This window comes from Rutidosis leptorrhynchoides, chromosome 2 (assembly GCF_046630445.1).
Source record: "Rutidosis leptorrhynchoides isolate AG116_Rl617_1_P2 chromosome 2, CSIRO_AGI_Rlap_v1, whole genome shotgun sequence".
NCBI classification, from domain to species: Eukaryota; Viridiplantae; Streptophyta; class Magnoliopsida; order Asterales; family Asteraceae; genus Rutidosis; species Rutidosis leptorrhynchoides.
Genome location: NC_092334.1, coordinates 188,543,619 through 188,570,709, shown reverse-complemented (window position 1 = coordinate 188,570,709; position 27,091 = coordinate 188,543,619). Strand labels below are relative to the sequence as shown.

General features: G+C 35.6%; 2 protein-coding genes, 1 non-coding gene and 1 pseudogene across 3 annotated transcripts; 2 read left to right on the top strand and 2 right to left on the bottom strand.

The window, feature by feature from the left end:
• The first annotated feature begins 1,152 nt into the window (after positions 1-1,152).
• Positions 1,153-6,101, top strand: LOC139891608 (uncharacterized; annotated as a pseudogene).
• A 320-nt stretch (positions 6,102-6,421) lies between these two features.
• Positions 6,422-6,493, bottom strand: TRNAM-CAU (transfer RNA methionine (anticodon CAU)). Its single transcript has one exon. It is a non-coding gene; the product is annotated as a tRNA-Met (tRNA).
• Positions 6,494-7,087: 594 nt separating this feature from the next.
• Positions 7,088-10,908, bottom strand: LOC139891607 (mitochondrial adenine nucleotide transporter ADNT1-like). The gene is made up of 8 exons (XM_071874584.1): positions 10,613-10,908; positions 9,717-9,765; positions 9,043-9,206; positions 8,893-8,930; positions 8,670-8,782; positions 8,459-8,572; positions 7,950-8,288; positions 7,088-7,538 (listed from the first exon to the last, which is right to left on the bottom strand). The coding sequence occupies exons 1-8, from the start codon at positions 10,765-10,767 to the stop codon at positions 7,455-7,457; spliced, it is 1,056 nt and encodes a 351-aa protein (XP_071730685.1). The 5' UTR covers positions 10,768-10,908; the 3' UTR covers positions 7,088-7,454.
• Positions 10,909-12,429: 1,521 nt separating this feature from the next.
• Positions 12,430-14,283, top strand: LOC139888481 (uncharacterized). Its single transcript, XM_071871488.1, has one exon. It carries the CDS (start codon positions 12,430-12,432, stop codon positions 14,281-14,283), a length of 1,854 nt encoding a protein of 617 aa, XP_071727589.1.
• Positions 14,284-27,091: the final 12,808 nt, after the last annotated feature.

Below are 27,091 nucleotides of genomic sequence, written 5' to 3'. Positions count from 1 at the left end.
TAAATTCGATGCATAACTGCCATGATGAACAAATATGATGCAGATCAAAGTAACCAGATTCGGTGGACTATAAAAAAATTCACAGATTCGGTGCTGGTCATGGTGATTTGTTACATAGTTGAAACTAGGATCCAGTGTTGATGAATACGTTCGCTGATTGCATATCCGGTGCCATGTTTTGCTTCAATAACAAAATCTGGTGACTAATTCCATACGATGTGTTGAAACAAGGTGGGCTAATGTTAAAAGGCCCAACAGTTGCAGTATACCACCAATTAGATACTACAAATAACGATATGTAATGTATAATTACGTTTTTTGGCAACAAAATCGGTACCTTATGTAACATATCTGGCTACTGACTCGAAAGGTGAAGAAGGGTAGAAGATGAAAAAGGTGAAAAAAGGTGAAGAAGGACCAAGGATGTCATTTTTTCTAGAAAAAAATAAATGGTGCAATATCTCACAAACATGAGGTACCAATGATGTAATTTTATAATTGAGGTGACCTGGAAGCTACCTATCATAATAGGTTAAATACATACCATAAAACAATTTAAATAGTTGACTGCATAAATAGGAGTTAGGAATTTAGTGAAAGTTTAATGCATTTTTTAACAATTTTTCCTTTCAACTTTGACATTTATTTATTTTTTTCGTTTGCTTCTTCTATATTAAACCTTGCTATAAACAACCCACCATTACAACGGAGTCATCAAAATTTATATGTATGTAGTGTAAGCAGTGTGATTCTGTGAAATTACTAGCTAATTATGCATCTATCATTGGAAAAAATATATTCAAAATTTGTGACTTTTTTTAAAAACAATACTTCCAAAGTCTAACAACACTTTGTGATCATCTAAATCTAAAATCTACTAAATACTAAGAACAAGAACGACTGATATGTGTGGAGTGTGCTATCTATAACGTGTGTCAATCATATTTTTCGTTAACTCGTTAACATTTTGAAAGCTAATAAAACTATAAAAGGGTCCAAACTGTCAAGATTAAATCCCCAAGGGGGCCTTATATAATTAAATGTGAAATAGCTGGGCAATAATAAATAAAATAAAACATATTTGATCGTGTATTTAGTCAATATTGTCTCTGTCAAAGTATATATACACTTTCTGTATCTCTCTCACGCACCAACACCTTGACGCAACGTTTAGAGAATCATTTTTGGAAGTTTTCAAGCACTGTACGATTCAAAGGTCTTGTTACTTAAACTTTAATCACTTATTATTTATATTTATATATGTTAAATTTCGTTTTATTAAAGTTTGATGTAATTTTAACTTTCGAGTATTTTATCAGTTTTTAAGTGAATAATTACGCCTGGAAATGAATTGTAGTTAGCAAGTTTTGATTTTAGGTTTTAGTCGAGCGTTACTTAATATTGTTTTGATTTTGATATTATAAGAATATAAGAATATAAGAATTTAAGTTTTGATTAGCTGTTTTCTTGAAATTAATCAGCATGTTGAATGTAAAAAAGCTTGAATAATTTCATTATTAGCATATATTTTATAAATAATATACTCCTTAACTTTTTGATTAGTTTTATTTGTGTTCATAGTTTAAAAATTCATTATTAGGATTTTTTTTGTTTTATTCATGAAACCATCAATTAGTCTAAAAAATTTAACTCATGATTTGAAGTTATGTTTTCTGATTTATTTATTAATTTCTGTATAATCGATCATAATGATAATGATAATAAGAGAACTTTCAGTCTGATTTTTTTCAGGTAGTATTTATATTTATTTGATTTTTGGGCATTTACTTCATATGATAGGTGTATATACTTTACACAAAAATAATTTCATTCAATAGATTTATAGATTTTATTTTATTATAAATTAAAAGAACAGTTCATTATATTGATGTTCTTAGCTGTCTTTTTAATTTCACAATATTTGTATTTCTGAGATATGCAATGAACGTGGAATTAGTAGGAACCAGTTATCACCAGATAAATGTGTTGTTCATCAATAATACTTTTTTTGAAAAAGGCAAAAATACACTTTATGCTTTTATTAGTTACTTTTATTATGTTTTGTTTTGTTTTGATTGTAATGTGAAGTGTGAACAAGGGGAAAAGATGAATTTTTTAACACATCTAATCAGGGGCGGTGTCAAAGAAGTACAAATGAGGTCATATGACCTCCATGGTTTAAAAAATTTTACTAGTAAGTTTTTTTTTTTTGACCCCACTATCAAAAGTCAGCCCACTTAGTAGTAATTTTTTTCGTAAGGGGAAAGTGTAGTTTTTGGGCTCATCTTGGGATTGTTTTTTGCTATAACTTTTGCTGTTTTTTTGGATATAATTGGTGCAGTTTTTTGTTAGAATTTATGCACTTTTTGAAGTATAATTTGTGCAGATTTTCTGGGTTGTTTTTAAGTTGTTTTAGCTATTTTATACTTGTTTTTATGCTGTTTTTTGGGATGTTTGGAAGATATTACTAAACTGTTTTTGTGCAGTTTTTTATGCTATTTCTTTTTGCAATATATAATAGTGAAGCTTGTTTGTGTAGAACTACTGTAATTGTTGCATTTTTTTCGCCCCCAGTCACTGCATCTAATTATAATTAAAATAAGATATAAAATATACTCATAAAAACGGAGTATATTTTTATAAAACAATACATCCAGCTAAGTATATAAGATAATTAAAAGGGAAGTTATTTTACATTTATTAAGAGTAAATGAGCTAATAATTCCATTTTTAATAACAGTAAAGGTGTTTATTACATTCTATGCTTGTTAACATTAATGGAACCCCATTCTATTGTCTTCTATGATATAGTAGTTGGTGATTCCAACTACCATCACCTCCCTCTCAAAATGAGCATTGTTTGATATTAAAGGTGTTTATATAACACAATATACTTTTTTGGTTGGAAATTATATGAATTTGTGCTTGATTGTCAAGAATGGGAGACCTTTAGAGACAAAATGTTGGTGCATAATATGTATGTCTTATTTCGTTATCGTTTTTTACGTTTATCGTTGTAATTAAGCATTTGTATGTGTATGGACGTTGGTATTTTGTGTTTGATTGACTTGAATACTTATTATGTTTATTACATTATTAGTTGATGAAACGTATGCTCGAAAATATTTAAATCTAAAGTTCATACACATCAGAATGTAGTACGGACCAAAAACACGTCTGTACCGATGGGAGATCAGGCCTATAAATAGAGGGTTTCGAGTTACATTAAGGGGTTAATCACTTTTACACAACCCTAGCCGCAAGTATTCCCTCGCAATCGTCTGGTGACTTTGTTCATCGATTTCTAAACTTAAAACATCCATTCAAGTGCAAATCGATTAGTGTTTTTTAGTGGTTTTTGATAGAAAACTTAATATTGAGGATTCTGCACTCAATTTTGATATAACGATTGATTTATTCCGTTAAATTGATCCTACACTAAAGAGCACAAGGCACTTTTTTAGGGTATGAGTGGGGAAAGCTTAATTTGATACAACCATTTGATATGTACACAATAGTTTTCGGATACTTCAAACAGTTTTAAAGAAGAAAGAATAAGCTTATAGCATGTTCATACGTTCATTTGTTAGTTGACAATTTGTCAACTAACAAATGAACATATAAATACTGACTTTTGAAACTAAATTTATGGCTGGAAAAGGGCAACAATTATAAATGTATATTAACTTTAGGTCAACATTTTTTTATGATGTGAAAGTTTTAACTTTCTTTAGTTGTGGTTTGCAGGGTCAAGCTCAATTGTGCTGAAAATGAAACCTGCATTCGCTTGTTGACAAACGACATCATCAATTATCATTTATTCATCTCTATCTGAGGAGCATTTTATAGAAGATAAAATAAGAAATGGGAAAACATCGTTTCAGAAGTAGAATTAAATCAATGGTTGGAAATCTCATTGATCGCGACAAAGATGATGAACTTAAAGGAGGTATATATGTATACACTATTAGCCAATATTTCCCTTTTGGTTTACTTATATTTGGATTATTATAGTTGTTATTAGTTACATATATGAATATATGTTTTCAAAAATGCATTAAAAGTTGCAAATTTATCTGCAGAAACAGAAGACAAATACAATCAGATATTAGAGCTTCTGAAAGAGGAAGATCAAGATAAAAATAAACTTGTTGGATTAATTGATGATTTACACAATCGTTACCAATCAATCTACGAGCGGTATGATAATATCACTAGTAAGCTGAAGGAGAAAGTTAAGAAAGAAAAGGATTCATCTTCTTCATCCAGTTCTGATTCAGATTCAGACAATTCTTCGAACAAAAATGGGAAGTTGAAAAACAAGAGCAACATCAACGAAGAGCTTCAAGCAGCAAATAAGGAAATTGAGGAGTTAAAGATAAAGTTGGATCTTGAAACAGATGAAAAAGAAGCATTGAATACGCATTTACGAGAAACTGAAAAAATGTTAAACGAGTCGAAACTCCAATCTGATCAATTGGTTGAAGAAAATTCGAAACTTTTGGCGATAGAAACTGAATTGAAGCAAAAAATTGAAGACGTAAACAGAGAAAAAAGCGTTTTGGTGTTGGAAAAAGAGGGAACCGAGTCGGAATTACGAGACGTAAAAGGGGAGTTCTTGAAGATGAATGAGAAACTGAAAATGACCGAAGAGGACGTATCGAATCTGTTTCGAAAATTAGAAATTAGTGAACTTGAGAATAAAAAAGTATCTGTTGACTTTAGTCAACTAAGCGAAAAGTTGGCTGAGGTAGAAAATGAGCTTTTAAAGAAAACTGAAACGCACGAGACGTTCAAGAACGAAGCAGAAGTTAAGATGAAAAGTATGGAGGAAGAACTTGAGTCGTTACGAATTCAAAAAACCGAAATTGAAAATCAAAAAGTGGAGTCTGATAATAAGATTGATTTTTTAAAAGAAGAGATCATGAACAATAATGTTAATCAAGAAAAGTTAGTTGAAGAAAAGGGTATGTTAGAGTCAAAGATCAAGCAACTCGAAAAGAAAATTGAAGAAATGTCGGGTCAAATCGAAAAGGTCTTCGGTCAAACGAAGAAATTGTTGACCAATTGGAAGAAGCCATTGAAGATCTGAAAAGTGATGTTGAAATAAAAAAGGATGAAGTCAACACGTTGACTGAATACATCAGAAACCTTGAAGTCAAAATTCGGTTATCAAATCAGAAGCTGCATATAACTGAACAGATGTTAAACGAAACAGAACATGATCATACTACTAAAGAAGAAAAACTGCATCAAGAAAACAAATCTTTATTGGAAAACATTTCGATTTTGTCCCAAACGATTGTTACTATCAAACGGGAGGTTCAAGAAAAAGTCAACGAGATGTTGACCGGCATTGACTCGTTAACGGTAAAGTTTGAAGAGGATTACGGGCATGTAACGACTCGAGTTGACGAAATCACTAACGAAATCCAAGCTGTACGTATTCATTTGAAGCAAATACAAGAAGATTCGAAACAAAAAGTTGTAGACTTGACGATGAAATTAGAAGCTTTTGAAGGTGAGAATGAAGTATTGACGAAATCGTTAGAGGACGAGAAGATGGGAAACGCAGAAAAAGATGAAAAGATTAAAGAACTCGAGAACACAATTCATGTGAAAGACGAATGGATAACGAGTTTTTGTGAGGAAAAACGAGAGGCGATAAAACAACTTTGTGTATGGGCTGATTATCAGCGTGATTTGAAAACAACTGCCACTGCACGAAGGCAGACGGTGAGATAATCGACTACGAAAACATGGATGTCATCCTATCGAGATGCAATCTATACTGGTTGACACGCGTGTTGATGAACTATAAAAGTTCGTACACTCGTGTCAGTAAGTAATTGTTACCTTTTTGTTACAAGGGATGGATTGGATTGAATAGGGTTGTATTCTGTGATATGAGCTTTTTTGGATTGTTTTTGGAGTGTTGAAGAATTGTTTGTTTTGGCATTTTACCAAATTAAAGTAGGTGTGTGTGTGAATAAGAGGATTTTTCATCTAATAGTCTATGATTTGTTCATGGTTTGGGTTGTTTAGACATTCATGTGTTACTATTTTTGCATGTGATATGAAAATGAACAAGATTAATCGCATGAGAGTGTTAATGTAGGTATTGTTAGGTAATTAATTAGGCTAATCCTCATGCTGGAAATATACTTAAGATTTCATCATGTTTATCACAAGGTACTTAAGATTTCATCATGTTTATCACAAGGTACGTTGCCTAAAATGAAAGTAATAGAAATTGTGATCCAATGAATGACAACTTACTCTCCATGAACTAGTAGGACCAAGTGACCAACTACTCTCCATGAACTAGTAGGACCAACTGTGAATAACAACCTAACTAGTAGGACCAACGCTGAATACATACAGAATTTAATCCAAAAAGATTACGGAAGCCACTCTATTATATCAGAGCCAGGTTTCGATCCTGGGACCTGTGGGTTATGGGCCCACCACGCTTCCGCTGCGCCACTCTGATTGTTGATAATGTATCAACAATTTTATTATATGTCATATTTAGTGACTGATTTAGAAAAAAGAAGCCATTACTTGTGTGATATTTACACTGCTATTATTAATATACGGTACAGATAGACGATGTACGATTTTAGCTTAATTAACCAGAGTAGTGAATATCACTCGTATGAAAAACATCAACATTTTACAATGTTATATGAGCGAATGAAGGCTTTTGAATAGATGATCAAAACGTATTTGGTGTTAACAGTCTTCGTACGTATGAAGTTATATGAACGACTGCACACTTTGCACATGTTCGAGGACGCCTCTGAGCTTCTATTGATAACACTTGCATTTCTATTTTATTTTACATGTTGTGCAATTAACATAGCTAATATGATTCCCAAACTTAAAATCTAAATCATTAGCCTATTTTCCTTTTACAAGTAATAACTAATCAAACATATGAGAGTATGAGACTATAGGCTAGTCTTGGGCTCTTGGCATGGTATGTTCTACTAATAACAATTCAAGATGTTACGATATTCATAGCAGGGAGGAAAAAAATTATCAACTTGCTTCCCAGAATAATCACAACTAAAACTAACAAACAAATCAAAAATCAACATCAAATTTATAAGCTTTATGTTATTCGTAAATAATACTAATCCAACGAATGTGTCATCATCCAGTTTATCAAACCAGGATAACCCTTATTACATAGTATTCATTCATTCATACATATAAGAATAACAATAAGCTTAAAAAAACCAAACTACATGTAACAGAAAAGCGTGCTCTGGTTGTGTATAAAAGGTCGGAGCAACTATATCAACACGTGCTCATTCCAAATCTCTTTGTTACCAAAAACCAGTAACGAAAGAGATGAAAGAATAAAGCTTTATACTTGGTAGTTTTACATCCTTGCCCATTTGCACACAAACCAACACCAAATGTCGAACAAAATATGATTCTCTGTTTTAATCTGATATCCTCATATCTACCTTGAGTATATCCTTAACCACCTCATATGCCACAAAAGCAATGGCTATCGATGGAACCACCTAAACAAGAAAAAAGAACCCGAATAAAAAATTTAAGCTTCGTTTTTGGGGCATCTTGGATCTTAATTAGTTGATAACTTCTTAATATATATCATTATAAGCTAATACAAACACACACTAATTATGTAAGGCATATAGAGTTGATAAATTCAAATTATATATTACTCCTTCCGTCCCATATTAATGGTCCCCGGACAAAAAACACATAATTGTACTTATTCTGTACTTTACAATTTTACCCCTTACTTTTTACCTATCTTTTTGTCTTACATGCACAATTAAGGTTGTAAATGAACTTTACATCTTTATTCTTATATATCTATTTATTTATGGATGTAGACTGTTAATTTGAGACATCCAAAAAGGAATATTGAACGATAAATATGGGATGGAGGGATTATTACAACTGACCTTGACAGAATTGGGAACCAAACCCTTGTATAACGCGCCAACGCCCTCATAACGAACAGTTTTCCTGAATGCATCAACCATTCCGGTGTATTCAATTGCTGACTTTCCCTCACCGGTAACAACTGAGCCTGCATTTTTCCAACCGCTCATTTGCATTCTTCGACGTATCACATCAAGAGGATAAGCTACCGTTTGGCCAACGGTTCCTGCTGCGGCCCCACATGCAAGCTTAGTTACCACACTCAATTCTGAATCCTCACCTAGTCCAAATGGTTTTGATTTAACCAACCAGTCTTTAAGAGATTCGTATACTGCAAAATTCAGCCCCACATATGGTACCTAGAAACGAACATGAAAAGCTTAAATACGGTGATCACTTGACACAGTAAAAGGTTAATAATTTGAAAAAATTATGCAAAATCATAAATATATTCTGTTTATTTGACGATGGTCAAAAATAAAAATATATTATGTTGTCATCATTAAGAAATGTCTGAATTTTAACTTACAACACCAATGACAGATGGAAGCCATCCTTTGTATAATGCACGTGGGCCTTCTTCACGAAGTACAGTTCTAAGAGCATGAGCAATTCCTCTGTACTGGCTAGGAGATTTATCAGTCTGCAAATATGAACGAATTAGTAATAAGTGAAAAGCCCACTACACTACAAATACACACACTTTTTATTTCATTAAGCACGAGGATTATAAACATTACCTGGACAGTAATCCGACCTCGAACCAAGTCCATCGGATAGGTTGCTGACATGGCAATTATACCAGCACAAGCACCAGCTCCAAGGCGTAAAAGTGGAGTGAGTTCAGCATCCTCTGAAAGAACCGATAATATCATTGTTAATACAATAATCATAGACATGTTCTATTGATAACATAATCTTAGTTGTATGTTTTCATATAGTAAAAAATGAATATTATAGTACCATTTCCAGGTTGCTGACGATAAAGCCACAAGATTCCCCTGTTTATGTAAATAGGAAAACATGTTAAAAGCATTGATAATCAAGTAATCTACTACTATTACTTAAGACAGATCTTGAAGATGAAAAAAAAATAAAAAATAAAAAAATTACTTTGATGCCTCCTCATAGCTAAAGAACTTGACAGCGGAGTTAGGGACAATGCGAGCACAATTTGTGCCATTGCCTTTAAACATTCCTCGGAAACCCTCTGTTCTCCATATATATTTTAGTCCCTGGATTGTTCCATTGTATTTGATCGCATGTGGATTTTGAACCTGTAATTTAACATAATAAAATGTGTTTAATCTTCATATGTCTGGCAATAAACATCTCTTTAAAACTTGGTCAAAGACTATGACAGTCGATAGAAAGAAAAACAAAAGAAACAAGTCGAGAAAGACATCATCTTTATCAAACAAATTAGCATCAAATGAGTAATTAAAACATCATATTAGTCAACGGCAAAAATTACTCAAACTATAGTCATCCACTATTTCCTAAATTGATTAATGGTGTACGATACTAGTTCAATCAGAGTATTTAAGTTTGGTTCATGAAACAGAATGCAGAACATTCCAATAATAAACATAACCATTAAACAAGTAGACCTTTTATATCAACTCTCCCCACTATTAAGTCTTCATTTTCAATTCCAAATTCTAAGATATTTGATCATAATCTACTTATTATCACGTTGATTTCTTGAGAGATAATGTTAATATTTCACTTGGCGAAACATAAATAATAAGTGCAAACAAAAGATTATTTTTTTAACATAGACCCACCTGGAGCAGAATCTTCAGTCGTTCCAGGGGAGCAACAGCAGTACGTGACCTGAAACATAAGATAACAAAACTAAGAGTGGGAACCACAATCAGGTAAAACTTATCAATCGTGGATACTTAACCAAGATTCAAAACAAATGTCAATATTTCAAGCCAAACACACACACGAAACGCTATAAAAATATTGCGTTCAAGTTAATTGCATATCTCTGTTATCACTAATTTTAGTAGCCATTAATATGTCCATGTTAAACTTGTCCACATCATGTTTTCTACCTTTTCACATAATATTGCACGCACGATTAACTTTAAAACCGAATAAAGCAAGTTCTTTTTTCAACGCACTTCACCTCCTACACCCACGTAAACGTCTTCTATTACGCATTTCATTTTCTAAATAGCTTTTTCAGTGTTACAAAATATTCTAAAGCATAAAGTAGAACTAGTTCTATTAGTTATCTTATAGAATAACACTTTTAACCATCCCAAAGCAAACATTTATGCCAAAGGCATACTAACCACGTTCTCATATCTTCTGCCCATTTCTAACCAAAACGACAATAATCATAATCACATCATAAATTCAATGAATTAATATGACACAACTTATATTATATATTATTATTTATTATCTCTAAACCAAATATGAAAATAACATCAATCATTTGATTATTCCATTTAATAACTTATCTCCTTTACTTTTAATATCAAGCCACTATCTTTGACTTCAATTAGCCACATAAATCATGATAACAACCAGTCATTAAACAAAGCTCAGCTATTCAATTAAATATGTATCACACAGATATAAACACTATCATATCAATTAGTAATTAACAATAATAAATACAAATAATCAAATTAAAATTATAAAAAGAGATCGCGAAAGAACTCACACTCCACCGGCAACGCCGCCGGCGACGAGAGATTTACTGATTCCAAGCAAGGTTTGGCGGCTAGGGGCCTTAACACCTTCACTCGCAATTTTAGCTTCTTCGGCGATATTAGCGATCGTAGCACTTGTTTTACTGACAACGTCTTCTGAAGCCATATATTGAATTAATTAGTGTAATTGTGAACACACGCAATAAAATGAAATGGAAGTTTGCCGGAACCCTAATTAAATTCTGGTGGATTCGCCGTCGTGAGTTAAGCTCTGGCGATCTGATTTTTATGAGAGAGATTATTGTTTTTATATAAAGAAGGATAAAGTAAAGTAATTAAAAAAGAAAAAATGATGGATCAGACTTATAGGATGAACGCACGTGTTGGTGTGGGCCATGGGGGACAATTTTTTAACAAGACTTAATTACTTCAATCAATCAATCGTCCCGTCCAAAAATTTACTATTATTTCACTTTGTACCCTAAAGTTCTATTTTTACATGGTAATTATATATGTTCATCGTTTACATTTGATTTTATTTTATAGTGACCCTGAGAATTAACTGATGTTAACTCATCTTCGTTAGTTTGAATCACAGAAGGGCAGATTGATCATTCTATGTTAATCAATATTAAGGTCACATAACTGCAGCTAATGACGTACGTCACGCCATGGGTGACGTCACGTTCAACGCATGACGTCTAGCACATGAACCTGTCGGGAACCTAATGTTGTATCACGTGTAACACACGCAATATCCAGTAAACGTTCAACTCATGCTCAATCTACCGTCACGCCATGGGTCACGTGATGGACTGTCAAGGTTGACTTGGTATTGCTGAGTTGGACAACATCCCTACATTTCAGGAACGTGGAATAGGTTGTAGGCTTGATTAGGAGGTTCTAGTGGCAGTTACAAGTCGTGGGTGCTATTATAATGGCTATCATGCATAACCGTCATTTTATTATCTATAAATAGCATCCTTTGGCCTCATTCAATGGCCAATCGATCAACTGACCATTTCACACACTAACATTCCATAGCTTACCTTGGAGGCTCGGAAAAAGACAAACAACATCACCACATCCATCTCCCATTTAACCGAAGGAACCCCTTCCAAAGGTTAAACTTCCTTTTTAATTCACTTGCACTCAGACCGAACAATTTTGGTTTGATCATTTGGCGCCATCCGTGGGACCCGACTAATCAACGCTCTCATAGCAAGATGACAGAAGGTTCCAACCCACAATCCGCTACTAACAATGGCAAAGAACCATATGACCCTTTCAAACCTAATGACGATAGCACTTACGAAACTCCAAATGATTCCATCAAGGGTACCCGTTTGCAGTTTGATGACGACGAGAAGGAAGCTGATCAACGTGACTCTAAAGAGACGAAAACTCAAGAGGAAAACGTACACCAGCTCAAACCCATTAACGGCGAGGAAGCTATACGCTTTTTGGCAAAGGGAGGATTCGTTTTACCCTCACTCATGCCCAAAGGCGCCGAAAGGCCTACCGGTATGTCGAAGGCACAACCCCGTATCTCAACACGTTCGATGTCGGTGACCGGTAAGAGTTCTGACAAAACTAGGGAGGAGGCACGCAAGGATCTGATTGATAATTTGATCCTTGCCGCACCGGAATCTATGAGTGCTCAGGTCGAGCAGCCTGGCGTGGCGGACAATATGTTGAATAACTGGTATGCTATGATGGGGGACAACGTTAAACATTCGTTCGAAATTTCCGCAAGGTCAGAGAAGTTTACCAAGGAAATAGCTACCCATCAGCTGCCTGCCGTCCTTACTACCCCCTCACGCTAGGGATGTATGATGGTAGCTCGGATCCGGAGGACTTTCTGCAGCAGTTTGAGCACGCTGTCAAGATGCAACACTGGGATAACCCTACGGCATGCCACATGTTCCCGGGACAGCTTCAGTCCGCCTCGCGTGAGTGGTTTGCCAAGTTGCCCGCGTTGAGTATTACCAGCTTCACGGACCTTAGAACCAAGTTCGTGCAACGCTTCCAGAATTTTAAACGTACAGAATTGACCCATTTGGACGCGCATAGCATCAAGATAAGGTCACGCGAGTCTTTGATGAGTTTTACTTCCCGCTTCACAGCGGAATGTGAAAAAATCCCGGACTTTCCGGAGTCGCAGCAAATTTCCGCGTACATCATGGTGATCTGCCAAGTAAGACATTTGTCTCTGGTAAAGGCGATGCGACGGAAGTTGCTAAAAACATTTGTTGAAGCGGTAAGGATGGTGAGAGACTACGTGCGGTCAGAGGAGTTCGCTGACGCCGCCGTCGGTGAATACAAAACAACGGACCGCAACGATAGAGATGACAAAGGAAACGGTAAGGGTCACGCAAGTAGCAGTCATAGGGGTAGTGGCGGAAGTAGCGGTGGTGGCTACGGACGTTCCAATCATAAGTCTGGAAACCGCCATAATTGCCGCCCGTACGAACGTTACGGGTCTAAAAGGCTATCACCTGAGGAGGAAAGCTTAATAAGGTCACTATCTAAAACGCCAAAAGAAATTTTGGCAACGGAGGAGATTAGCAGAGACTTCCCGCCACCCAAGCCTATGAAACCACGCTTCGCGGTAGACGAAACGCAATACTGTATCTTTCACGGAGATAAGGGGCATGACGTTGACGATTGTCGTGAACTAAAAAAGGTCATAATTGAGAGGCTAAAGTTAGGTGAGTTTAACCATTTAAAACCTTCGAGCAAAGGAGGATCCGCGACCAAGAGGTTCGCGTGGCAGAAAGGAAAAGACAAAGCGCCGGAAAAGCACATTCACATGATTCAGATGTGGCACTCGGGTCACGTAAGGAAGGCCGAAGCGCTTGAAAATTGGGAATGCGCGCCTATCACATTCCTGGCATTTTGGAAGATCTGCCCAACGGACCTACCGTTAACGATCACTGTAACAATCGGACGTTGCCGGGTATCACGTATTTATATTGATACGGGTAGCGCTGTGGATGTCATTTATGAACATTGCTTTTTGCAGTTGCCACAGGACGTGAGGGACAAGGTTAAACCCCCGTTGCACCCCGTTGCGGGATTCACAGGTGAAACGACTTGGCCCTTAGGGCGTGTTACTATCGACGTGACATTAGGAGATGATTACCGTTCCCGCACCGTGCAGTTAACATTTGTAGTGGTTCGTAGCCAATCCAAGTACAATGTGATTTTGGGACGGACAGCGCTCCAGGAGTTGGGCGCAATACCTTCAACAGTTCAAGGTATGCTGAAGTTCCCCACAAGGGCAGGCGTAGCAACTTTGTTTTCAGATCGCGCTCAAGTCTGCGCTGATATCAGTCAACCGGTTGTGCATTTGGCACCTGTTAATCGCGAAGGGGGTGTCGTGATCAATCATACGTTTCCCGAGAAAGTCATTAAAATCGGTAGCACCCTTTCGGAGGAAACTAAGAGTGCTCTATGCGATTTGCTGTCCAACAACGCCGATGTTTTCGCTTGGCAAGAGTCAGACATGATAGGAGTTCCAAGGGAGGTGGTGGAACACCATTTAAACGCAAACCCAAACATAACGCCGGTACGACAGAAAAAGAGAGGAATGGCACCAGAATCAAGCACATTCCTCCGTAGCGAGGTAGAGAAGCTTGTTGACGCCAACATATTGAGAGAAGTTCGTTACCAAACTTAGGTAGCCAACCCGGTGCTAGTCAAGAAAGCCAACGGGGCATGGCGCATGTGCGTTGATTTCAAAGATATAAACAGGGCGTGCCCAAAGGATAACTATCCGCTACCGGAGATTGACTGGAAGGTCGAATCACTTGCCGGGTACTGCTTTAAATGCTTCCTTGACGCGTACAAAGGGTATCATCAGATTCAAATGGCGGAAGGAGATGAGGATAAGACGGCATTTCACACTGATCACGGCATTTTTTGCTACACTAAGATGCCGTTTGGACTAAAGAACGCTGGAGCAACGTATCAACGGGTGATAGACACTGCCTTCAAGAACCAGATAGGACGTAACGTCAAAGCTTACGTTGATGATGTCGTAATCAAAATCCATACGGAACCATCTCTCCTTAAAGATATCCAAGAAACGTTCGACTCCTTAACTAAAATCAATATGAAACTCAACCGAGAAATGCAGTTTCGGCTTCGAGGAGGGTAGCTTTCTTGGTCATGTCGTGAAGCCACGCGGTATCAGAGCAAATCCGAAAAAAATTCAAGCCGTGGATGAGATGGTATCACCGCGAACAAAAAAAGAGGTGCAAAGCTTAAATGGGAAGTTGGCGGCACTGTCTAGGTTCTTGTCGAAGGCCACAGAGCGTTCTCTACCTTTCTTTCATGTGTTAAAGGCATCCATGGGCAAAAGCTTCGTCTGGACGCCGGAAGCAGAAAACGCGTTCCAAGAGATGAAGGCATTCATCAAAACCCTACCTACGTTAACAGCTCCGGTACCGGGTAAAGTGTTCGTTCCAACATCATGACTAACACTACTTGCTTGTTTACTGACGTTTCAAAAATTTTAGGAGAAACTTTAACTGTTTACTTAGCAGTGGGAGCTGAAGCAATCAGCTCGGTACTAGTGGCGGAACGCGACGGAACCCAGATGCTGGTATACTTTGTCAGCAAGGTTTTGCAGCACGGTGAGGTCAATTATAACCCAGTCGAGAAACTGGTTTACGCATTAGTTCATACCGCGAGGAGGCTGAGGCGATACTTTCAAGCGCACCACATCTTGGTGCTAACAGATACGCCCATCAAGTAGGTACAACATTTTTGAGACACTTGTACAGCAAAGAACGTTACTAACTTCTTCGTGACAGGTTTGAAGTAAGCCGAAGATCTCCGACCGAATGGCAAAATGGGCAATCGAACTTGGGGAGCATGAAATTAGCTACGCGCCGCGTAACGCTATCAAAGGGCAAATCATGGCCGATTTCATGGTAGAATTCATTAATTCTAAAACACCAACAGCTGCAAACGAAACAGCACCCCAAAATGTCACGTGGGAGCTTCACACTGACGGAGCGTCAAGCTCAGATGGGGCCGGTGCTGGCTTGATACTTACAAGTCCTACCGGAGAAGAACACACCTACGCTTTGCGCTTCGCTTTCTATGTTTCCAATAATGAAGCGGAGTATGAAGCGTTGCTCTCCGGGTTACGTATCACTGAAAAGATGGGCATTACGGCACTGAAAGTGGCGGTTGATTCACAACTGGTGGCAAATCAGTTGAACAGAACATTCGAAGCCAGAGACCCTGCAATGCAAAAATATTTGAAACTGGCGGAAGAATTAGCCAACAAGTTCGATTATTTTTCAATCACACACGTGCCGCGTTCAATGAACAAAAAGGCTGATGCCCTCAGCAAGCTCGCTTCGCTGACGTTCAACCAATTCGCTAAGGACGTATGGGTGGAGGTCATTAACCAAAACTCCACCGATGTGGTACAGGTATCAAGCCGTCACGCTTATAAAACCTACACCGCTTGTTTGATAAAATAAATTTCATAACAATTGCGCCGTGATGCTTGACAGGTGGCGGCACCAGTCGAGGAGGTAAACACTTGGATGAACCCAATCGTCAACTATCTAAAAGACGGAACGTTACCTTCTGACAGCGTAACGGCTAAGAAAATCCGCATGAAGGCTCCTATGTATGTTGTACATGACGGTGTATTATACAAGAAGTCATTCTTGGGTCCGTTGTTACGTTGCGTGGGTCCACAAGAGGCAGAAACTGTTGATGTCAAAGCAGAGGGGTATAAAATACTATTAATTTTTACAAGGAAATACTATTAAATACGATACAATTTTACACAAGATATTTATTTATTTATAGAATGGATATACTTAAACCTTGCTACAACACTTATAGGCAGTGTACCTAATCGTACAGTAGTGTAGTTTTTAGTAAGTCCGGTTCGTTCCACAGGGAAATCTTTAAACAAAGCTCAACGCTATATTAGTTTACTTTTATAAAAATACAAATATATATATAAGTAATATTATTATTATAAAGGGGGGTTTTTACCGTTTAATGACCGGTTTGTCGATTTTAAGACTTTAGTCGCAGTTAAAACCTAATGTAAAATATTAAATAAATAAAAGACTTAATTTAAAGCGTAAAGTAAATAACGATAATGAAATTGCGAATAATAAAAGTGCGATAAAATAAAATTGCGATAATTAAAAAGTACGATAATTAAAAGTGCGATTAAATAACAATAAATAAAAGTTCGATAATTAGAAGTGCAATTAAATATAAAATAAAGGAAATTAAATATGAAATAAAAGAATTATGCTTATTTAAACTTCCGTAATCATGATGTTTGATGTGTTGATTTTAGTTTTATACCCATGGGTTAATTGTCCTTTGTCCTGGATTATTTAATCTGTCTGTCTGGTTTTTGTCCATAACAGTCCATCAGTCATAAATATAAAGTGCGAGTGTCCTCATCAAATTATTCTTATACCCGAAGTTAAATATTTCAACTAATTGGGGATTCGAATTGTAACAAGGTTTTAATACTTTGTTTAATGAATACACCAGGTTATCGACTGCGTGTAAACCAAGGTTTTACTACTTTGTTAACAATTACACCAATTACCCTTGAATGTAATTTCACCCCTGTTTTAATTATTCTAGTGGCTATTAATCCATTCCCGTGTCCGGTTAAATGAACGATTATTCGTACATATAAATACCCCGCCCATCGTGTCCGATTGAGTGTATATGGTAATTTATAGGGACGCCCAATTGTAAATCTTTATATTAACATTAACAAACTTTCATTTAGTTAAACAAATATAAAGCCCATTAATAGCCCATAGTCTAATTTCCACAAGTGTCGTTCTTTTGTCCAAACCCCAATTATGGTACAAAGCCCAATTACCCAATTTTAGTAATTAGCCCAACATCATGATTACTTCGTTTTAAATAAGCATAATAATAACTTAACTACGAGACATTAATGTAAAAAGGTTGAACATAACTTACAATGATTAAAAATAGCGTAGCGTTACACGGACAGAATTTCGACTTACACCCTTACAACATTCGCTAACATACCCTTATTATTAGAATTATAATTAAAATTAAAATTAAAATATAAATATAAATATATACGATATAGATAGAGAGATGGATATTTTTGGTGGTTTTTTCGATCAGAATTCGTTTGCTTTTATAGGAAGTTTCTGAAATTGGGGCTCCGCGACTCGCGGCCCTTTTGGCCTTCAAACTCCGCGAGTCGCAGAGATTGAAATTACAGCTCACATCTTTTGGAGTCTTTCTTGCCGACGGATTATATATATAAATATAAAATATAAATAATTAATATAATTATTTATATATTATATTATATTCTTGTGCATAGTAGACTTGTAATTTTTAGTCCGTTGCGTCGAGCGTTGAGAGTTGACTCTGGTCCCGGTTCCGGATTTTCGAACGTCCTTTCGTACAATTTTATATTTTGTATTTTGCGTTTTGAATCTTGTACTCTTGTAATTTCGAGACGTTTCTTATCAATAATTGGAACCTCTTTGATTGTCTTTTGTTCTTTTGAGCTTTTTGGTCATTTGCGTCTTCAATTCGTCGAATCTGTCTTTTGTCTTCACCTTTTATTATCTAAGCGAATATCACTTGTAAATAGAACAATTGCAACTAAAAGCTTGTCTTTCTTGAGGAATAATGCTATGAAATATATGTTCGTTTTTAGCATTATCAAATATTCCCACACTTGAGCGTTGCTTGTCCTCAAGCAATATCGTCTTGAAATACTAGAATCACTTCTTTATTCTTCACACTTTGTACATCAGTGATTTCTATATGGCGGTATAAACAATGGTAGTAACGATATGGTTTACAGTCCCACATGACTATAAAAATTTAGATCCATTAAGGAAATTGGATCTTTATGAAAACATTTGATCTTTTGAAAATTAAATCTAGTTTTTACCCTAGATAAGTTTTCCGGGATAACCCTTTTCCGGTGTTTGCAAAATATTTTTGTGGGTTTGGTGGGTTTCAGATTTGAAAATTTTAGCTCAAAACTTGCGGTTTTGTGTCACCCACTTGCTAACCTTGTATTAGGAAAGCAACACGTCCAGTTTACTTGTCCCGTATATTACCTTTCGGTAAACTACCATCCGGTTGAAAGGAAAGCGTTGAACAAGCAACTGTTAAGGCAATGTCCCCTGACATGCTTTTAGTTATGGTCTATAACGTGTCAGACGCAATTACTATCCTTGGTAGGAGCAATAGTAAAGCTCACCCTTATAATTTTTCGGTATGGCACAAGGTCCTGTCTTTGACCATGCTATGCAACCACCGTTCTTACGGTTGACACCCGATTTAGTTCAGGTGACCTAATGAATTCCAGGTGAATTCCTAGGATTTTACGTTCAATGGTAATGAACGCATTGAAAATAGGGTTTTCAGAAAACAAATCGGTTTATAATTTTGATCAAAATATTTTCTCGTTCAAGCTCGAGTTTAGATATCATTGAATTCCATGAGTTTGAATTCTCAATCTTTAAGATCAATCTCTAGGATTGAGTAATATCAGTCTTAAAAGCTGATTTTTAATCTTTAAGGAGATTATCCTTTCTGGGGATCTGATTCATTAGTCTTATCCAGCTAATTTGCATGGTGCCCCCCATTGTACGAGATAAATCCTTCTCATGGTTAGGATAAATCTGACCACATGGCGACCCTGTTTTATGCTGAGGTCCGTGGATTTCCTGCTGATTTTAGTGATGACTTTTCTAGATTTTTCGTCAACCTACAGCTGGTCTGGACGACAACTTCATGACCTAAATCAAGAAGCGCGTGTCTTTTTCGGAAGACTTTACTTCCTTTTAATGATGGAATTGATTCATCGTGTAGATCCATCTCTTCTTTTCTTTCATTGGGTAAAACAGTTTAGTTTAGTTCAAAGCAAAAGTATTTTCAGTTATTTGTTACAGATATATGTGACATATGTTTAAAATAACTTGGTAAATTTTCCCACACTTGGCCTTTATTTTCCTTTTTATCGTCCTCTATTCCATTTTAAATGAATTTTAACATTTTAGTTTGTTTCTCAATTTATGTCCTTTCCGAGGTAACAATAATTTCGGTGTTAAAACCTAGTTTTATCGTTCATAAATATGTATAAACATGATTTGAATTCATTTAATTGAAAAATTTTACTAGAATTGGGTAGTCAGTATATAAGACTAGGGCTGTTCTTTATTATCAGAGAGTACTAGATTCTAATACAACTACTGCTTTACTAGTATTTTTAATGGTAACCAAGTGTATAAAGTAAAAATTTTTAAAATCCGAAAGAATTTAACCCCTTCCCACACTTAAGATCTTGCAATGCCCTCATTTGCAAGAAATTAGTAACAATTTAAATTATTGAGGGTGATTTGTGTGAAAATGATTAAATTTTTACCAAAGTTTCCAAATATATTGGCTTTTGTTTGCTGAATGATAAATGGTGCACATCATTTGTTCATTCCGTCTTGTTGTTATTTCACATATATTTTGCATCTTGTCGTCAAAATTAGTTGCTTTTGCTGAACTTAATGCCAGTCTTTGAAAATGCGTTGTTTTACCCTGTTGTGTACATAAGATAAACTGCAAACATATATACATATTTTTGAAGTTTGGTATATTACCCCACATTCAAAAATTATTAAAATCTAAGAATAAAAGTTAGATAATTATAAAAATGATTACAATATTAACAAAAGTATTAAACGTATCAATAATTACAAATTACAAAATAAAAAAAAATAATAAGTAATCTAAGGATGATATTGGTACCAATAGGGGTTCCAGGCATAACCATAAGTGCTATAGAATGCTTCGGCAGGGTCATACGTAGGATATGGTGGCTGCATCTCTATAGACCAAGGAGGGAAGATGGGTTTCGGTGTAGGAATATAGTTTCTACCTATATGTTGGCAATGAGCTATGATTTGGTTCTGATGAACTTGCCAATCTTCAAATGCTCTCTGTCTAGCATTTTCGTATTCCTGAGAAGCTATAAACCTATGCATTTCTTGCATCTCATTCCCCCCTCCTACATTACCTTGCTGCTGGTTTCTCTCCACCTGTGGATGTCTACCATGGTATCGTACTGCGGCGTTATTTCGCCTCTTCAAAACTTTCGCACCATGGTATACATTTAAACCTATAGTATCGCGGGGTTCCGGCTCTTCTAGTAATAATCCCCCCCGACTTATATCCACACCGAGATATTCACCAATCAAAGTAATAAAAATACCACCTCCTATTATGCTATGTGGTCGCATCCCCCGAACCATAGCTGATAAATAATAACCCACACAATATGGTATACTTACAGCGCTTTGTGGGTCTCGAATACACATATGGTAAAACAAATCCTGTTCATTTACTTTTTCTTTGTTCTTACCCCTTTGTGTAATCGAATTAGCTAAAAACCTATGTATCACTCTTAATTCGGCTCTATCTATATCCAAATAAGAGTAATTTCCCCCTTTGAAACGGTGATGGCTTGTCATTTGACTCCACACACCGTGTGTATCAAAATTCTCATCTATCTTTCTACCGTTTAGTATCAATCCTCTACAATCGGCAGACGCTAACTCCTCAGGCGTATATATACGTAAAGCCTGAGCCATGTCCAGTAAAGACATGTGGCGCATCGAACCGCCTAACAAAAATCTAATAAAAGAACGATCGGTTAAACTAGCTACCCGATCATTCAACTCTATACTACATAACAATTCTTCACACCATACTTTATATACAGGTCTACGTATGGTGAATAAACATACCCAGTCATTAAAAGAAGAATTACCATACCTCTGTACAAGTAATTCCCTAATTGGCCCGGCCAATTCTACAGCTTCTAAGGGTCCCCATTCTATGACCCTCGGTACCTCAACAACCTTGGAATGAAGAGTATGCAAACCCCGTTGATATTTTGGATAATCTATCCAAAGTCTGTCAAATCTCAGGTTCGGGTGCAACTCTTCCAAGTGCATATCGGAAAAGGTCATGACTGGATGAGGTACATCCTGCTTGTAGTAGTTATCCACCTCCTGTTGTTCCAAATTCTCAGCAGGAGCATTGCGGGCTTGGGATGAAGATTCACCCCTTTCATTCTGCAAAACACATCAAACACAATTTTTGTGCATCCAAATATGCATTAGTGTCAGCAAAATCATCAATCAAAATAATTACAATGACATTATCAATTTATATCGAACTTAAGCTCATTTTCATATTTTCATCAAATCTACACTTTTTCAAATAAGCATATACGAAAATGTTCGCCAAGTTCATAAACATTCAACTCAAATAACATGTCAAAATAATCATTACTAGCAATTAAACAAGTCTCAAATGGCATTATCTTTCAAAAATCAAGTTCATGAATTTTAGACTTGAAAAAGTCCACTTTAATTCTCAAAATCATGTTTAGGCTCAAAGTTTGGATCATTTAACTACCTAAACATGTTACACTACTTAATTTAGCAACAATTCATGACAAAAATCGGCCATAACCTGTTTATATCAAAAAGCCCCAAATTTGCTCAAGAACACAAACCCTAGATTATTCAAAATTTGAAGTTTAAGGCTTCTAATCATGTTAAACAGCATCAATCTAGGTTATACAAGCATAATACATAAACAATTTAAGCCTAATTACACTAAAAAGCATCAAAATCAAATTGGGGAAAAAATAGCTCAAGAACACCAAATTTCGGATTAAATGGTGTTTAGGTGTAGAAATTTACCGTTTTTCTTGAGTAATTCTTAGATAGCATCCTTCTCAACATGATTTTAGCAAAAAATTTGGTGATTAACGGTTAAAAATTGGGATTTTGGGGTGTATTTTTCGGGTTTTTGGGGTTTTTGTTCGCTGTTCTTCGCAGTGTTTTTGGGTGGGGGAGTGAACTGCTCTGTTTTTTACGTTTTATTTTTTTCTGGGAATTGGTCCCTCCACGAGTCGCGGGGATTTACCCTCCAAACTCCGCGAGTCGCGGAGTTTGGTATTTTTTTTTTTTTTTTTTTTTATAATCATTAACTTTTGAAAACAATTAAGAAATTAATTTTAAAATTTTGTTTCCCTTATTATTTAGGACGAGGTCGTTTCGGATCGATGTCCTAGTCCGTCCTTCGACAAAATTTTAAAATTTGTCTTTTTGTAGCGATTGTTTTAAAAGCTAAGATTTTTGGGTTTTTTCAATGTTTTTGGCATACTCTAATTCAATAAGATTAAAAATAATGATAATAAAAGTTCTCGTCCCTTCCTCGGGTAAAGCAATTTCGGTTCAAAGACCTAGTCTTCAACTTACGACGAATTTTAAAAATCATATTTTTAACTTAATGAGATAAAGTAAATTTTTGTTTTTAAATTCACACAACTTAAATATGAAATTCAAAATTAATATTAAAAATTCACACCAAACTTAAAATTTGAAATGCATAAAATTAAAAATTTATATTTTAAAAATTCACACCAAACTTAATTTAAAAATTCATAAATTCATATCAAACTTATATTAATTTTTCAAATATTTACCATTTTAAATATATTGTTTTTACAAAGTTTACAATATTAATTTAAGATTTAAATATTAATATTAAAAACATAGTAAAAATAAAATTAAAAATCTTTTTGTCTTTTTATCCCACTTTAATCAATCAAATATTATCAAAAATATGCGCCCCTCTTTTCGGTAAAGTAATTTCGGTTCCAAGACCTAATTTAACTCATGACGAATTTTTGAAATATTTTGGGTTGATTGTTTAAAGATATTTATACCTTAAGAATAAACGTTAAATTTCGCAGTGATGTAATAAATTTTTGAATGATATCAATAATTTCGGTCGCCAAACCTAATTTTATTCAATACCAATTTAATACTTTTTAGCGAACAAATTAGCGTTTATTATCAAAAGGTTAAAAATAAAAATAAAAATAAAAACTGTACAGACATACCTGTGAAATAGATTTCTTAGTTATATGATCTATCCCATTCATAAGATAGTCGGTTTAATTGATTTTCCATGGCTACATAGGCGTAACCTCGAGCATTCAGTATCTTTTCTTCTAAACATATGAACGGTCCGTCTCTGCATAAAGTAACAAATTCGGTATTTGAATAGGTTTGATTATTTGAACATTTACCTCCATGTGACCATTTTCCGCATTTGTGACATCGTTCTAGGTGTCGTGCTCTTCTTTTCGCTGCGGATTTTGATTTTCCTTTACCAAATTGTAACTTATTATCTTCGCATCTGGATTCTTTTCTAACTCCGTCCATTCTTTCTCTGATTACTGATACTATTTCACTCGGTAGTATGTCATTATTACGTTTAGTGATCAAAGCGTGTAGCATTAGACCATGGTTTAGTTCACAGGCAGTCTTCATTTCGTAAAAACCTAAAAAAAATAAAAATTCAGAAAGGGGGGGAGAAGACTAGTTCTTTAGGGTCTGCTAGGGAAAGATCATTCGGGTTCCATTTTCGAGAACTACACGAAAACAGACAATCTAACTCTAACAGAAATACATATTATCCTTTAAAGACTTGATTCTCCCCACACTTAGTTAGCTGTGGTGTCGAAATTGTGATTAACTTCGTTGTCGACTTCCATCGGACCATGTATGTAATGTTTAACTCTGTGACCATTAACTTTAAATTCAATCCCATTTGAATTTATTAATTCTATTGTTCCGTATGGGAAAACTCTTTTGACTATGAATGGTCCAGACCATCTTGATTTCAATTTTCCAGGAAATAGCTTGAATCGTGAATTGAAAAGAAGAACTCTGTCTCCTTCTTTAAATTCTTTTGAACTTCTGATTCTTTTATCATGCCATTTCTTCGTTCTTTCTTTATAGATTAACGAATTTTCGTATGCTTCATGTCTTAATTCTTCTAATTCATTTAGTTGACTTAATCGTAGACGTCCGGCTTCATGTAAATCAAGATTACATGTTTTCAAAGCCCAAAATGCTTTGTGTTCAATTTCTACTGGAAGATGACATGCTTTTCCATAAACAAGTCTAAAAGGTGTGGTTCCAATTGGAGTTTTGTAGGCTGTTCTAAAAGCCCAGAGTGCATCCTCCAATTTAATGGACCATTCCTTCGGATTTGATCCTACGGTTTTCTCTAGAATACGTTTTAAAGCTCGGTTGGTATTTTCAACTTGTCCACTTGTTTGTGGATGATATGCGGTGGAGATTTTATGAGTTACTCCATATCTTTTAAGAACTTTCTCCAGTTGATTATTACAGAAATGAGTACCCCGATCACTTATTAAAGCTTTCGGTGTTCCAAACCTTGCAAAAAGACGTTTTAAAAAGTTGACTACAACTCGTGCATTGTTAGTTGGGAGAGCTTGTGCTTCCGCCCATTTAGATACATAATCAATGGCTACCAGTATATATAGATTATTATTAGATTTTGGAAATGGACCCATAAAGTCAATACCCCAAATGTCAAATACTTCACATACTTGGATGACATTTTGTGGCATTTCATCACGTTGACTTATTTTTCCGGCCCTTTGACATGCATCACAAGATTTGCAAAGAAGGTGTGCGTCTTTGTAAATTGTAGGCCAATAGAATCCAGCTTCATAAACTTTTCTTGCTGTTAGTTGAGGCCCATAATGCCCTCCTGTTGGTCCTGTGTGACAATGGTTTAAAATTTTACTAGCTTCATCTCCAAATACACATCGGCGTATTTTTCCATCGGGACAACTTTTAAACAGATGTGGATCTTCCCAAAAATAGTGTTTTATATCACTGAAGAATTTTTTTCGTCTTTGGTACGATAATCCTTTTTCAAGGAATCCACAAACTAAGTAGTTTGCATAGTCTGCAAACCATGGGATTTCTTTATAATCTATCTTCAATAGATATTCATCAGGAAAGTTGTCTTGTATGGCCGATTCATTTAGAACTTCTAACTCAGGATTTTCAAGACGAGAAAGATGATCAGCGGCGAGATTTTCTGCTCCTCTTTTATCTCGGATTTCAATATCAAACTCTTGTAAGAGTAAGATCCAACGGATTAATCTTGGTTTAGCATCTTGTTTTGAAAATAGGTATCTAAGAGCAGAATGGTCGGTATAGACCACCGTTTTTGCTAGAACGAGATATGATCAAAATTTGTCAAAAGCAAAGACAATAGCAAGGAGTTCTTTTTCAGTAGTTGTATAGTTTGTTTGTGCTCCTTGTAACGTCTTACTAGCATAATATATAGGTTGAAATCGTTTTTCAATCCTTTGTCCTAAAACGGCTCCCATTGCAAAATCACTTGCATCGCACATTAGTTCAAATGGTAGATTCCAATTTGGTGTTATCATGATCGATGCATTAGTGAGTTTTTCTTTAAGAATATTAAAAGATTTAATACATTCATCTGAAAAGATGAATGGAGCATCCTTTTCTAGGAGTTTATTCATAGGAGTGGCAATTTTAGAAAAATCTTTTATGAAACGTCGGTAAAAATCGGCATGCCCTAGAAAACTCCTAACTCCTCTAACATTGGTGGGATGTGGAAGTTTAGCAATTACATCTACTTTAGCTCTATCCACTTCAATTCCTTCTTTTGAAATTTTATGTCCAAGAACGATGCCTTCTTTAACCATGAAATGGCATTTCTCCCAGTTAAGTACTAGATTTGATTTTTCGCATCTAATTAGCATTCGTTCCAGATTAACTAGACATGATTTAAATGTATCACCGAAGACTGAAAAGTCATCCATGAATACTTCCATGCATTCTTCTATCATGTCGTGAAAAATCGCCATCATACACCTTTGAAAGGTTGCAGGGGCGTTACAAAGTCCAAATGGCATGCGTTTGTAAGCAAAAGTACCATAAGGGCACGTGAAAGTGGTTTTCTCTTGATCTTCGGGTGCTATTGGAATTTGAAAATATCCGGAAAATCCATCTAGAAAACAATAGTAACTATTTCCGGCTAATCTTTCCAACATTTGATCTATGAAAGGTAAGGGAAAGTGATCTTTTCTGGTGGCGTCATTTAATTTTCTATAATCAATACATACACGCCATCCTGTTACAGTCCTAGTAGGAATAAGCTCATTTTTCTCATTTGTAATGACAGTCATGCCACCTTTCTTAGGCACGCATTGAACTGGGCTTACCCATGGACTATCAGAGATTGGATAAATTAAACCTGCATCTAGCAGTTTAATAATCTCTTTCTTAACTACATCTTGCATATTAGGATTTAGTCTTCGTTGGCGTTGCACATACGTTTTATGACCTTCTTCCATAAGGATTTTATGTGTGCAATACGAAGGACTTATTCCTTTAATATCATGAATCTTCCATGCAATGGCTGGTTTATGAGCTTTCAACACAGAAATGAGTTGTGATTTCTCATTTTTAGTAAGAGAAGACGATATTATTACAGGTAATTCAGATTCACCATGTAAATAAGCGTATTCCAAATGGTTTGGAAGTGGC